This window comes from Peromyscus maniculatus, chromosome 10, assembly GCF_049852395.1.
Source record: "Peromyscus maniculatus bairdii isolate BWxNUB_F1_BW_parent chromosome 10, HU_Pman_BW_mat_3.1, whole genome shotgun sequence".
In the NCBI taxonomy this organism is placed as follows: Eukaryota; Metazoa; Chordata; class Mammalia; order Rodentia; family Cricetidae; genus Peromyscus; species Peromyscus maniculatus.
The window spans coordinates 99,610,305-99,623,523 of record NC_134861.1 but is presented as its reverse complement, the minus strand read 5'-3'; the positions used below and the strand labels follow the sequence as shown (position 1 = coordinate 99,623,523).

The window sequence follows — 13,219 nt, the reverse complement described above, 5'->3', positions numbered from 1 at the left end:
CAGGCAGGTGTTAGTTCCCATAATCTGGTTTGTTGCTCTTGAGTATCATGACCTCTATCTGGAATATCTTCTCCTTGTCCCCTTCCTATGCCCAGATCCTGTCTATCCTATAAGGACAATTATAATATTCTCCCCTCCTCAATGTTACTAGCCAGAACTAAGATCAAGAAAAATGTATGTAAAGCATAGTAAATGTGGCAGGCTGGTAATTCTGTTTGGGGAACTGAGGCAGGAGGCTCATGAGTTCAAGGCCAGCATAGGCAATTTAGTAAGATGCTTCCTCAAAACAAAATATAGAAAAGCAGGCTGGGGACATATACATCTCAGTGGTAGAGTGCTTATTTATCACACACAGAGCCCTAGACTCAACCCCTAGTACTGTTAACAAACAAAAAACAAAACAAGAAAAAAAACCCAGAAAACCCACATATAGGTGGATATGATATACATATATAATATATATTAATAAATTATATATTTGGATACATTTGTTATAGTTTAGAGACACTAACCTGGAAGCATTCTTTTCTTTCTTTGAATTCTTATAGTAAATTTTATGTCCCTAAAGAATTTATTTATAACTTACTAAATATTTATGATGTCCTATCTACTAACTAGTCAAGATATCATCACAATGATATGATATTTGCTTGTTTCCAAATGCTCAGTCTTGAGTATGGAACAAAGTTTTAAATCCCCACCTTCATTCTTACTTCCATAAGGATAAACTTTGTTGCTGGTGTTCTGCTGTATTTGGTTGTACTTCGAGAAACTGAAAGCAGCTTACAGGATGTCACAGGCAAAGCTGATGGAGCTAACAGTGGGACAGGGAGTGCTGTTAGAAATACCTTTTTATTTGCTGTATAGGTTAATATTTGAGGAGGTATGAAAGTCATATTGTTGCTACTACCTAGGGGAAAAAGAAAGTGGATTGAAAGTATTTGTACTAAAATTATAATAGTGGAGGTAATAACAAATGTATTTCTTTCTCATACTAATTTAGGGATGACTACCTGCAAAAAACCTGGGAACCGAGAATGCAATCATCATTGTAAAAATAAACACATGTGTGGACATGACTGCTGTGAGTTCTGTTGAGATTATTTCAAAACTGAAATGTCTTTGGTGAATATGGCTGAAGAGATAGCTCAGTGGTCATGGACTGCTTTTGCAGAGGGCCTGAGTTCAGTTCCCATCACCCACAGTTGTCTACAACTCCACTTCCAGCGGCTCTAGCACTCTCTTCTGGCCTCCAAGAGCACCTGCACTCATGTGCACACATATACACACATATAACTAAGGATAAAAAGTAATTTAAAAAAGAAATATCTTGAGTAAATATTTATATCATTCAAATTAAAACCCTTCAAATAGTTTTCCTTTGTGGTAGGGGAGAACAACATGAAAAAAAGTAAACGTTAGATTTGACATTTCAAAGACATTTAATTTTTTGTTTTTTAGTACTACCAAAAATGTAATACAAAAAATTCTAAAATTTCACTGGCCATGTTGGTCAAATCTATTGTCAAGTACTTGGGAGGCTGAGGCAGGAAGATTGTGAGTTGAAGGCCAGGTTGGGCTACATAACAAGATTCTGCCTTAAAAAACAAAAACAAGAGGAGAATCTACAATTTCTTTTAATAGGTAAAATTGGAGTTCCACAAAAGCCAGAAGTTAAAGAGTCAGCAATGTCTTCATATTTGTCTGACTTAAAAAGCAGAAATGCTGTTTCTTCTCTTCCTCCAGTTAAACGACTCAAGGTTAGTTTTAATAGCATTTATCCTTTGTTCTGCAACTAAATGAATGTAAATGTCACTTGTCCCCTGCATCACTAAGGAGGTAGAGATCTACAGTATTCTTTACAGTTATTTATGGGCTTGACTAGGAATATGATCATTATTTATAATCAACCTCTCCATCTATTTTGGAACATAACTGTCCAGCCCTTTCCTCACCTTATGCTAGTGTGTGTTTAAGCCAGAGAACTAGAAAAAGAGAAGAGTCTGAGCTTGACTTAGTTCAGCAATAGTTAAAACTAAATAGTCTTGCCCTATGTCTTGGCTTTATATTGGACTGGGTTGGAAATTCTGAAGTTAATTTGGATTCTTGCACCTCAGTGTGTGAATGAACAAGAGCTTTCCTTCCAAGTGATGAAGAAATGAGTGTCTGTTGCTTGGTGGGATAGCCACAAGTAGACTTTCCTTAAGCCTAAGTCATCACATCCTAGAAAAGTCTTTTGTAGGCTTTTCTACACTCAGAGTGCAGGGAGGCTAAACAAAGGGAATATTAGGAAACCCTAATATAAAAGAGAACCGTGAGATATAACGTGATCACCCTTGTCTTCTGAGAATATAATTTTGTGGCCAGGGTGGTGGTGGCATGTAGCTAGAGTTTTCCTGCCTTGCCCACAGTCAGGACAAATCTCTGTCACCCGCCAGTCCCACAGCCGCTCAGACCCAACCAAGTAAACACAGAAACTTATATTGCTTACAAACTGTATGGCCGTGGCAGGCTTCTTGCTAACTGTCCTTATAGCTTAAATTAATCCATTTCCATAAATCTATACCTTGCCACGGGGCTCTTAGCTTACCGGCATCTATTCATGCTGCTTGTCCTGGCAGTGGCTGGCAGTGACTCCTTCTGCCTTCCTGTTCTCTCAATTCTCCTCTCTGTTAGTCCCGCCTATACTTCCTGCCTAGCCATGGGCCAATCAGTATTTTATTTATTGACCAATCAGAGCAACACATTTGCCATACAGAACATCCCACAGCAGTGACACATGTCTTTAATCCCAGGACTCAGGAAGCAGAGGCAGGTAGATCTCTTGAGTGTGAGGCCAGCCTGGTCTACAGAGTGAGTTCTGGACAGCCAGGGCTACACAGAGAAACCTTGTCTCAAAAAAATGAAAAACAAAACAAAAACAATGAAAATGATTTAAGTTTTCCCTTCCTCCCTTCTTTCCTCTTTCCCTTCCTTCATTCCTACTTTTCTTTTTATATTCTTGTTTCTTTCCATCTTTTAAAGAATCAAGGCTATGCCAGTATGCCACATTTATAGTGATAAGACAAATTTAGTCTCAATCCTCATTGAATTGATAGTTGAATAGAGAATACAAATAAGCTAATAGGCCTTTTCAGTATAATGTGATGAGTGGTTCTGTGACAGGAGTGTAAGACACTTGGTTTTAGATAGAAAGTGTACTCAATACATATTTGATGAGCCAGGAAAGGATCCTAATAGATGTGGCTGAGACTGAAAGGATAATCCAAGTATATAGAATGGGCACCATAATAATGATGGAGACTGATAGATGAAATTTTGAAGTTCTGGAGTATTTGGTGGTGGTCAAGAGATCTTCCAAGTAGCTGAAGTAGCACAGTATGTCTGGAGATTAATTGTAAATAGAGAGCAATGAGGCTGAAGAAGTGAATAGGAATTAGATCATGCAGATCATTTTGTTATTTTTAGAGAGTTATATTTTATCAAACTATTTCGAAATACTAAAGTGCTTTAATTAATGGACTGATCAGAGTTGGGTTTTATAAAGGACATTCTGGCTGCAATGACAAAAAGGGAATTAGAAGATTAAAAAATAGGAACATGGAAAGTCATTAGGTTGTGTAATTGACCAAACTGATGGCAATCTAGGTCAGTGACTGGACTTTTTTCAGAGGTACTTCATTGGTTGTGAGGGGTGAGGTGGGAGAAGTAGTGGGCAAAACCAATGTCCAGCTTTCTGGCTTGGTGAACTGGGAGAGAAGTTGGGCCCTTCTAGGGCAGTGAGAGTAAAGGGAAATCAAGTTTGGGGATAAAGACAGAGTAGAGTCTACTTGAGAAATGCTGGATGTAGGGCTGGAATAGTAAAGTGCTCAATGGTTCAGTGCAAGCCTAGAGAGTGTGTACTAGTGACTTTTCTCTCGATGTGATGAAACATGACCAAGGCAACTCACAACAAGTTTATTTGGGTTTGTGGTTCCAGAGGGTCAGATCTATCATGGTGGGAGGCGTGGCAGCAAGCAGGAGGCGTGGTGGCCAGAGCAGAAGCTCGGGGCTCTCATCTTGAGCTGCAAGCGTGAAACAGAGAGAGCAACTTGAAATGGTGGAATTCGTTAAACTCTCAAAGTGTACCTCTAGCGACCTGTTCTCCAGCAATGCCACACTTCATAAACCTTCCCAAAGAGCGCCACCAGCTAGAGACCAGGTGTTCACATATGTTCACATACATGAGCCCATGGCGGTGTGTGTGTGGGGATTCTCATTTGAATTCTGAGTTCAATTTCCCAAAACCACCACCACACACACAAAAAAATAAGATATCCACATAAAGATTTCCTAGAGGCAGTTGGCTATAACTGGAAATCAGAAGGGGAAGTGAAATAGAAATACAGACTTGAGAGTCATCCACAGAAGGATGATAATTTAAGCCATGAAAGTCAAAAGATATTTTTTTTCTGAAAACATCACATATAGAACAAGAGGAGAAGGCCAATTTAAAACAAAAAAACAAAAAGCAAAATAAAAGCTGTTTATATCTCAGAAGGGTCTCAGAAAAATATTTGAGTTGAGAACTAGCCTAACATTTTCCTAATTCATTGATTTCTGGCTTTATTTACCAGCAGTAACTTTACTATTTGGTTTATTTGTAAAAGTGGTAGTTGAACTTGGATGGCATTTTTTTATTAACAGATACAGATGAACAAATCTCAAAATGTGGACCTGAAAGAGTTTGGTTTTACTCCAAGGCCTTCCCTGTCCAGCATATCAAGGTACAAATACAATGTGAATATCTAAGGTAAAGTATTCATTTAAATGTTGCTCCTCCGGATAGCCACTTATTCAAGGGAAGTTAGTCACTGACTGCTCAATGACCATCACAGGAATCATTTAGTTTCCTTATATAGCAACACTATCATAAGGGTTTCAGTATCTTATATGTTACCATTCCGTGCATCTCCTCTTCTCAGAAACTACCCATCCCTTATGTCCTCCCCTGGTTCTCTGCTTCTGAGAGACAGGACACACTGTGCTTTACAAGGAAGCCTGTGTTGGTGTCTTTCCTGTCTGATTTTCACTGCAGGTGCTCCCTTCATGCTAATAATGCCTTAGGCTTGAAAATACTTTATAACTTGAAATTGTGCTTGTACAGTATACCTTTTGACCTTCATAACAACATAGCTCATAAAATTATTTTACCTTATGCTATTTTATAACATTTATTTACTGGTTGGTATTTTGAAACATCTTGGTATGTAGCCCAGGCTGGCTTTGAATTAATTATATAGTCTAGAATGATCTCAAACTCATAATCCTATTGTTGTAACCTCTCAGGTGCTGCAATTGTAATTGTATATCTCAATACATGATGTTTAACTCATTTTATTAATAAAAAAGCAAACCTCATATTCCCAGTTAATAAGCAGAAGACCTCAGATGATAATTCATCGTTCTTTTCTTATATCATGATTCAGAGAAGAGAATATTGCATATATAATTTCCTATTCAGCTTATCCTATTCAGGATATTCTTTTCTGCATTTTAAACTAATTTTTTATTCTTTGGCAGTTTAATATTGCATATAATGAATTTTAGTATCTTCACTCCCTATTTCTTTCTCTTACCCACTTCCCTTTTCCCACTGAAACACTTCTTTCTGGCACACACTCCGACTGTCTTGTCTGTTCTGTATGTGATCCACTGAGTGTGATTAGAACCCTTTGCATAAGCATTGATGGAGATTATTTACTGGAGCATGGGCAACTTACCAGTGGCTACCTCGCTGAAGAAAGTGGTACCCCTCCCTCCAGCCCACACAAACTGTCAGTGTCTCTCAGATAGGAGGAGGGATAGAATCCTATCTACCGAGATGACATTCTGTTTATTTACCAACCAATATAGAATAAGAGCCGACCTATCAGAAGTCTAGATCCCACCACTACTTCTAGAGATCTTGACTTCTGTTATCTAGCTGAGAGCAGCCTTATCAGTCGATTTTTAAAGACTGTAATGATGGCAGGTATCTGCTGGGGCGTGTAAAGTTGACTACATATTGGCCTCTTCCATTCAACATTTGTCTTTGCCCTTTACTATCCCAGGTAATAAATTTGTCACAGAATGTTCCAGTGAATAAACTATGCTTTTTTATTTATACGAATAAGTAGTTTCCAAGGCGAAATTCATTATACTTCTTTTTTATGGTTTTGTTACCTTCATAAAGGTCAGAATATTTAAACATCCCTGAATTACCAGTATTGGAACAGTGGAGTCAGAGTGAAATCTATGGAAAAGTTCAACAGGAACCATCTGAGTATCATGACAAAGGTAAATTGCTGTTGCTATTGACTGGCGAGGGAGTTTGATATCACTAAGGTTAACAAGTCATTTAAGTGAAAACCCAGCATCTAAAAAGATTATAAATATCAACTGAAAACAGTTTTCTCTTGGATTTTTGAGCCAATTTCAGATCCTTAGGTTATTTAAAATTGTCTTATGTGTCAGAGTTTTTTTTTTAAGTATCTTTCCTACAAAGTGTTGACTATTTTATTAAACAACAATATGAGGAAGAACTAGGAGAATTAGAAATCTTCGTGTGAACAAAGTATTAAAATGATGACTTGTTACTTTTATATCTTTTTAGAAATTTAAATAATGACTTTAAAATTAGTCCAGTTTCATAAAATAGTTGTGTGACCTTGGGGAAATTATTTAACCTTTTGGGGTCTTCGTTTCATCTTTAAAAGGAGAGTATTAGGAGCCCGTGAGATGGCTGGGTGGGTCAGAGTGCTTGCTCCTGAGGACCTGTTCTCCAGAGCTCACTTGGTGGAAGGGGAGATTTCACTCCTGCATGTTGTCCTTTGATCTCCACGTACACACTATGGCATGTGTACAATCACACACACTCTCGCGTGTGCGCGTGCACGCGCGCGCGCGCGCGCACGCACACACACACACACACACACACATGCACGCACAAACAAATAAATGTAAAAAATATTAAAATAAAGTATTATGCCAGGAAGTGGTGGTGTATGCCTTTATTCCCCGCACTCAGTGGGCAAAGGGAGGTGGATCTCTTAAGTTCAAGGGCAGTCTGGTCTACACAGTGAGGTCAAGGACAGCCAGGGCTACACAAAGAAACCCTGTCTCAAAACAAAGCAAAAACAAAGTATAAATGAATGAATGAATGAATGAATAAATAAATAAATAAATAAATAAAATGAAAGTATCAAAATGGCTGATTACTAGTATTTCTTCCATTCTTAAATCTATGATTCTTACAATTTCTAGATACAATGAGATGATAAACTGTGAAAGGCATAGAAATTTTGTAATCTAGATTTGCTTTTATCTGTGTCTTGCCATTAAAAATGAAGTAATACATATGAATTCTTCAGCACTATTTTTGAATACCTATATTATTAGTTATTTCCCTACTTCATTCTATTAATAGCACGTTATATTGAAATATGAGAAATAGCCCTAACCTGTGAGTCATTTGTTCAAGTGGCTGTATGTAAATGTAAGTGAAATGATGAGCTTTGGAGTCTCCTGAAAACACTTTCACATTTGGCATTGACTTCATTATGTTACTTCATGTTTCCTTTGGTCACAATTTAAGACGCTAGTAGCTGTGTATGCAGCTTAGTGGTACAGTGCTTGACTAGCACTCATGACATCCTAGGCTCGATCACAACATTTCAAAATAAATAACTAGATAAATAACTAGATATATAATTAAGAAGATCTGCTAACTCTTATGACATCATGACATCCATTAGGCCCGAGATGAGATCAGGGACGTTTCCAAATCTCACTTGGACAATCAGAAAATTTATCAAAACTAATCATTATAAAACAGGCAGCTGATGTTTTGATCTTTTTATTTTATCTTTTTTAAGCCCACAGCCCTCTGACTTGTTGTTCTTATGCTGCTGCACTAGTCTCTACTCCTCCGATGCACGGCTTACACTTCCCCCAGATTGCTTCTTGTATGTTTGTTGTTTCCCATTTTTTCTACTCATTACCCAAACTCTAATTTATAGTGTGGTGTAAAAGCCTCATCTAGCTACTTTAACCCAAAGTTCTCGTTTGACTGAATGAGCCACCTGGTCTTCCTCCCGCTCTCAGGCTCCCTCTGTCTCTTTCTTTGTCAGGAAGGACCGTCTATGTAGTAGTGAAGCTGACAGGATCTAAAACGGTCTTTGGAGGTCCATATTCTAACTCTGCCATTCACTGTCACCCTCATAGTATACTTACAGACTTTACCTCAACTCTCCTACCTGATTATTTCAGACATTTTAGTATTAAATGAGATAGTGCTTATAAAGCTCATAAAGTAATATTTGCTGTTCTCAGGGATGGCAGTTAAGTATGTTTATTATAGTTTCCACACATTAGTCTTTATTGTCAAAACATTTTTTTTTTTTTTTTTTTTTTTTTTTTTTTTTTTTTGGTTTTTCGAGACAGGGTTTCTCTGCGTAGCTTTGCGCCTTTCCTGGAGCTCACTTGGTAGCCCAGGCTGGCCTCGAACTCACGGAGATCCGCCTGGCTCTGCCTCCCGAGTGCTGGGATTAAAGGCGTGCGCCACCACCGCCCGGCCATCAAAACATTTTAAGTGTTGAGACTTGTAAGAAAAACATGGCAATTTTATTATCTGTATTCCAGTTTCACGAAGAGAAAAAGAAAAAAGTATTAGAAATTATATGAGAAAGCATTTTGAATCATAAAATTTAATTTGGAAGGGACCTTTGTGCAGTTTCTCATTTTACAGTAAAGGAAGCCAAGATTCTAAGAGATTAAATGACTCGCCCAAAATCACATACCTAATTAATGGCAGGCCAGAAATAGATTCCATATCTCCTGATTCCCAGTCCAATGCCATTTCTAGAAAATGAAATTGACTTTTAGTTATCAGTAGAAAATTGAGTGTTGAACTTATAGTGTATGAACTCTTTCAACTTTCTGCTATCTCATCCCAGCTCACCCAACTGATGTATTTCTTTGACTTTGCATCTATCATTAACCCTCTATTGTCTTAAAAGAATTATTTTTTTCTTCTATTCAAGGCTTAATGTGAATTCTTTCTAATCTTGCTTTCTCTGGAAATTTAGAAGGCCAGTTATTCGCTCCTCTATTCAATATTTTCATTGTCTACTTTTTGGTTTTGGTTTATTTTTGGAGATAAGGTCTCTCCATAGACCTCTGTCTGGCATTGAACTCACTATGATGGCCATACTACCTTCTAATTTGCCTCTGCCTCCCAATGCTGAATTACAGGTGTGCACCCCACACTATCTGCTTTCTATTGTCTTTTTCTTTTTAGCATATAAATATGCTTAAGTCTTTTCTTTCTTCAGCTGCTACAAGTTTCCATCTAGCTAATCTTGACCTCTTGTGATAATAAGTGATTTGAAAGGGACTTATGCACAAAAGAGGTAACTGGTTATCTTCCTATAAACTGGAAGTCCAAGTAGGCATCTAGCTTTAATCTTGCTAGCTCCAGGCACTCAGATGATCTTATATCTCTGGCTTTCTCTCAGTCTTTTAGCTATGTTTATTGTTAATTTGCTCCACTTGTTAAATAGGCTTTCTCACATGGCAAGCCCTCCCAAATTTTCATCTTTCCAGTTTAATAATCTCACTAGAGAAAGGTAGTTTTCACTTGTAGTTGTACAGATGTGAATTCATTTGAACTAGTCTATTTTGAGTAATGTATTTATCCTGGATAAATCTCTATTGCTGGGGATGGTCATTCTGTCCCTTTGGCCCCAAGAAAGCAGAGTATCATGGCCAATGGCCTCATCAGGATTATCTAAATGACAGAGGCATGTTTTCCCCAAAGGAAAAGAAGAGTGCTTCTACTGATAGAAAGTTCAGCAAGCCAGAAAGATCATCATCATCCTCATCATCCTCATCATCATCCTGTGATCTTCTCTATATTTATATCTTACTTTCTTGTCAAACTAAAAAGTACTGAGAGATTCATACTTATTTCTTCCATCTTGGTTACTACTCACTCATTAAAATTTGGGCTCTTCATCATTACTTTGAAGCTGTTCTTCCTTGGGCATTTAGTGACTAAGGTATTCAATTCTGTGAAGTCTTCTATGGAGGATCTGACGCTTCTGTTCCTTCCTCTGGGAAGTCTCTCCTTTGGATCCAGTTCAATCATCCTATTGATTACTTCTCAGACTCTTGTTGGGCTTTTCTTCTTGCTGATGCTCCACATGAATCCATCTGTTCTTTTCCTGTCTGTCTCCCTCCTCACCTCATTCCCTCCTCTGCTTACTGTTCCTATCTCCTCCTTCCTCCCTCGTTATTCTTTTTACTGCAAAACTTCTACACATTACCTCCTAAGCCATATCTTCACTCACCAGTTAACTCTCCGTGGTTGCTAAGTCTGTCTTTTTCTAAGTACAACCCACTCCTATAACCACCCTCTTGGGTATAGCTGCCAGAAAGTTAGCCGTTCCTGCACCTGAGCTCTGGTCTTTGTGCAGCATTCCATCCCTTCTCTTTCCTCAGCTCAGTGCATGACTCTTCTGTGCTGCTAAAGGCAGGGAAAGGAGGATTCTAACCTCTTACTCTACATGTAGCTGAGCACTAAGACCTAATGTTTTGTGTCCTACACCACTCCTCTATTTGTTTCTTCATCTACGATTTTTAACTGATACTTAGGCTTAAATGCTCATTTCCTCTCCTTATTTTGATAACTTTCTTACATTTCCCCTGCTTCAGTCTCATTATCCTCTGATCCATAAATATCCCAAGTGATCAAACAGGCGCCTGACCTTCTCGAAGAAGCATCTTCAGTAGTCATCTGTGCTGATAAGAAGAGAAAATACTTATCGTGACAAATTACTTTCGGCATGATCTGATACATGCCTGCCTGTGCAGTTCCAATGGGTCCTTCTTTCTCTTGCTTTGCGCTCTGAATTCTGAAAACTCCTAGCTCCTGCCCTCTCTGCTCACACTGCTCCTCACCTCTACTGTGCTGTTCTCCTGGATAGAATAGTGTGCCTGCTCCACAGCCTGAGGGAGCTACCACTGTTCTTTCACACATTTTTAATCTTAAAGGAGTCTTTTGCTCCAGTTGTTCTTTTCACTGCATTTCCATGGCATTTAATACTATTTCTGTCTTCAGTGCATACCACACTGTGTGTGTCAACATACAAAAGTGTAATAATGTGACTGTAATTGTGGGCACAGCTGACAGAAGAGGCAGGTGTGAACAGATGAGGAAGAGGACAGGATATTTAAAGTGAAATTAACTAAGACTTCACTGCCTTACGAGAAGTTCTTGTTAAAGTGTCAGAAATCCTTCAAACACTGTTAAAGTACTAATAAATTTGATACTAAACATTTTATGATAAATAAATTCCAGTCAAATAAATTATGTTAAAAACAAAGATGACAGTGCTGAAAATCTAAAACTTCTTAATCTACTGTGTGTTACTACTAGTGGTGTTCTTAATATTTTTCTGTATAGGAAATACTGTAGAGTGTGGTGCTGCAAAGTTGTCTACTCTGGGAATTAAAATCAATTGAAATGATGGGACTGGCAAGGTTGCTCAATGGGTACAGGAGCTTGTGGTGGCAAGTCTAGAGACCTGAGTTCAATCCCCAGGATCCGCGTACAGGTGGAAGGAGAAAACTGACTCCTCAAGTTGTATTCTGCCCTCCACCCATGTTCTGTGGCGTGCGCACCCTCATGCACATGTCACACACACACACACACACACACACACATATACACAATAGTAAAAATGATAAAAATTAATCCATTGAAAATGAAGTTTAGTGGATCTCTCAGTCATGTGATCCAGTAAATAGAATTGTCTGGAGAAAACATCCACCAGTGCTTGACAACATGTGTTCTTGAAAATTGGGGATCAAGATCTCTGCATGGCAGTTGAAAGATGTGTTATATATCAGTTCAAAATAATGCTTATGTGGTTTAACAAGTGCCTACACTCTTGTACACGTGTGACAGATTTTCTTGGATGGAACTCTTGCACAACTTCAAATGAAAAGACTCCTCAAACAATGATGTTCAACAGACACACTAACACATCTGAAAATCACAGTGTTGCAGATGAAAACAAGTCTTCTGAAGTTTTGGATGTGAACTTCGAGTTGGGAAATGAAGTTTGGGATGACTTTGATGATGAAAGCTTAATAGAAGTTATGAGTTTTTCATCTGATGCTGAGAAGACAGCTATATCAGGTAAAACTGTTTTTGCATAAATTCATTAGGAATTTTTTGGATATTTTTGTTTTGGTCCCTGAGACTGCTTTTTTTGTCTTTTTGTATGTATTTGTTTAAGTAAGATTAGAATTTTTATCAAAACTAAAACCCAGGTCTCCTGGAGGAGCAGCCAGTGCTCTTGACCACTGAGTCATCTCTCTACCCCTCCTGTCACTTCTGAAAGGTCCTGTTTAAATCCTTATGTTTATTAAGTTGTCCCTCACAAAACAGAGTACCCTGGCCTCCCTTCTGAGTTCACAGGGGGTCTACTGCTCTGTGAAATAAAAAAGTACTATGTTTTTTAAGAGTATTCATCTGCTTGCAAGAAAATAACCTTTATTTCTAGTGGAAATGCTCACTTTTCAGGTATCAACAAACAAGTAAAAAGGGCTAGTGCTTTATTAGAAGGTGTGTTTAACCCATAAATAAACCCAAAATCATAGACTTACATATTTGGGTTACAGACAAACTTGTTCTGATTTACTAAACAGATAGTTGAAACTCTTAGCAGTTATTTGACTAGAGGAAAAAGTGGTGATACTCTTCCCATGTGGCCAGACAGAAGAAACCAGTTCCTCAACCAACAGAGCATCTTCCTCCACAGTTGCTTCTTGATGTCCTCTGCCTCAGACTGTCTAAACAGTCATAATACAAAGCAACAACTACAAGAACCAGTGAGAAGTTCAAATGCTGTTGGCTTGGAATCCTAAAGAGCTCAAGCTTTTCTCAGAAAGATCAGAACTTGATCACCTGCACAGAATAGGCCTGGAGCTCTATGATGTGGGATCCCTGGGCATATTTCTTCTATCACTGAACAACTGCTAATTTCTAACTTGATTGTTGATGAGTCCTGCTAGCTAGAAGTTGGTGTATGCTGACCCTTTGAGGTGACCTAATCTTGTGAAGACACAGCGTCATCACTGGGAAAACCATTTTCAGTAAATACCTTTTTCTCCATGTGTAGAGTATTTAAGA

At 38.2% G+C, this 13,219-nt stretch overlaps 1 protein-coding gene across 4 annotated transcripts in view; it reads left to right on the top strand.

Moving 5' to 3' along the window:
- Positions 1–13,219, top strand: part of Hfm1 (helicase for meiosis 1) — an 87,182-nt gene that overhangs the window by 66,359 nt on the left and 7,604 nt on the right. For 3 of the 4 annotated variants that reach the window (XM_076546901.1, XM_076546900.1, XM_076546902.1), the window contains exons 31-35: positions 1,004–1,084; positions 1,645–1,760; positions 4,687–4,766; positions 6,215–6,318; positions 11,990–12,223. In XM_076546901.1, coding sequence (XP_076403016.1) covers positions 1,004–1,084; positions 1,645–1,760; positions 4,687–4,766; positions 6,215–6,318; positions 11,990–12,223 — 615 coding nt within the window. Of the gene's footprint in view, positions 1–1,003; positions 1,085–1,644; positions 1,761–4,686; positions 4,767–6,214; positions 6,319–11,989; positions 12,224–13,219 lie in introns of those variants that run through there. The other variant, XR_013043088.1, reaches the window with a different exon arrangement.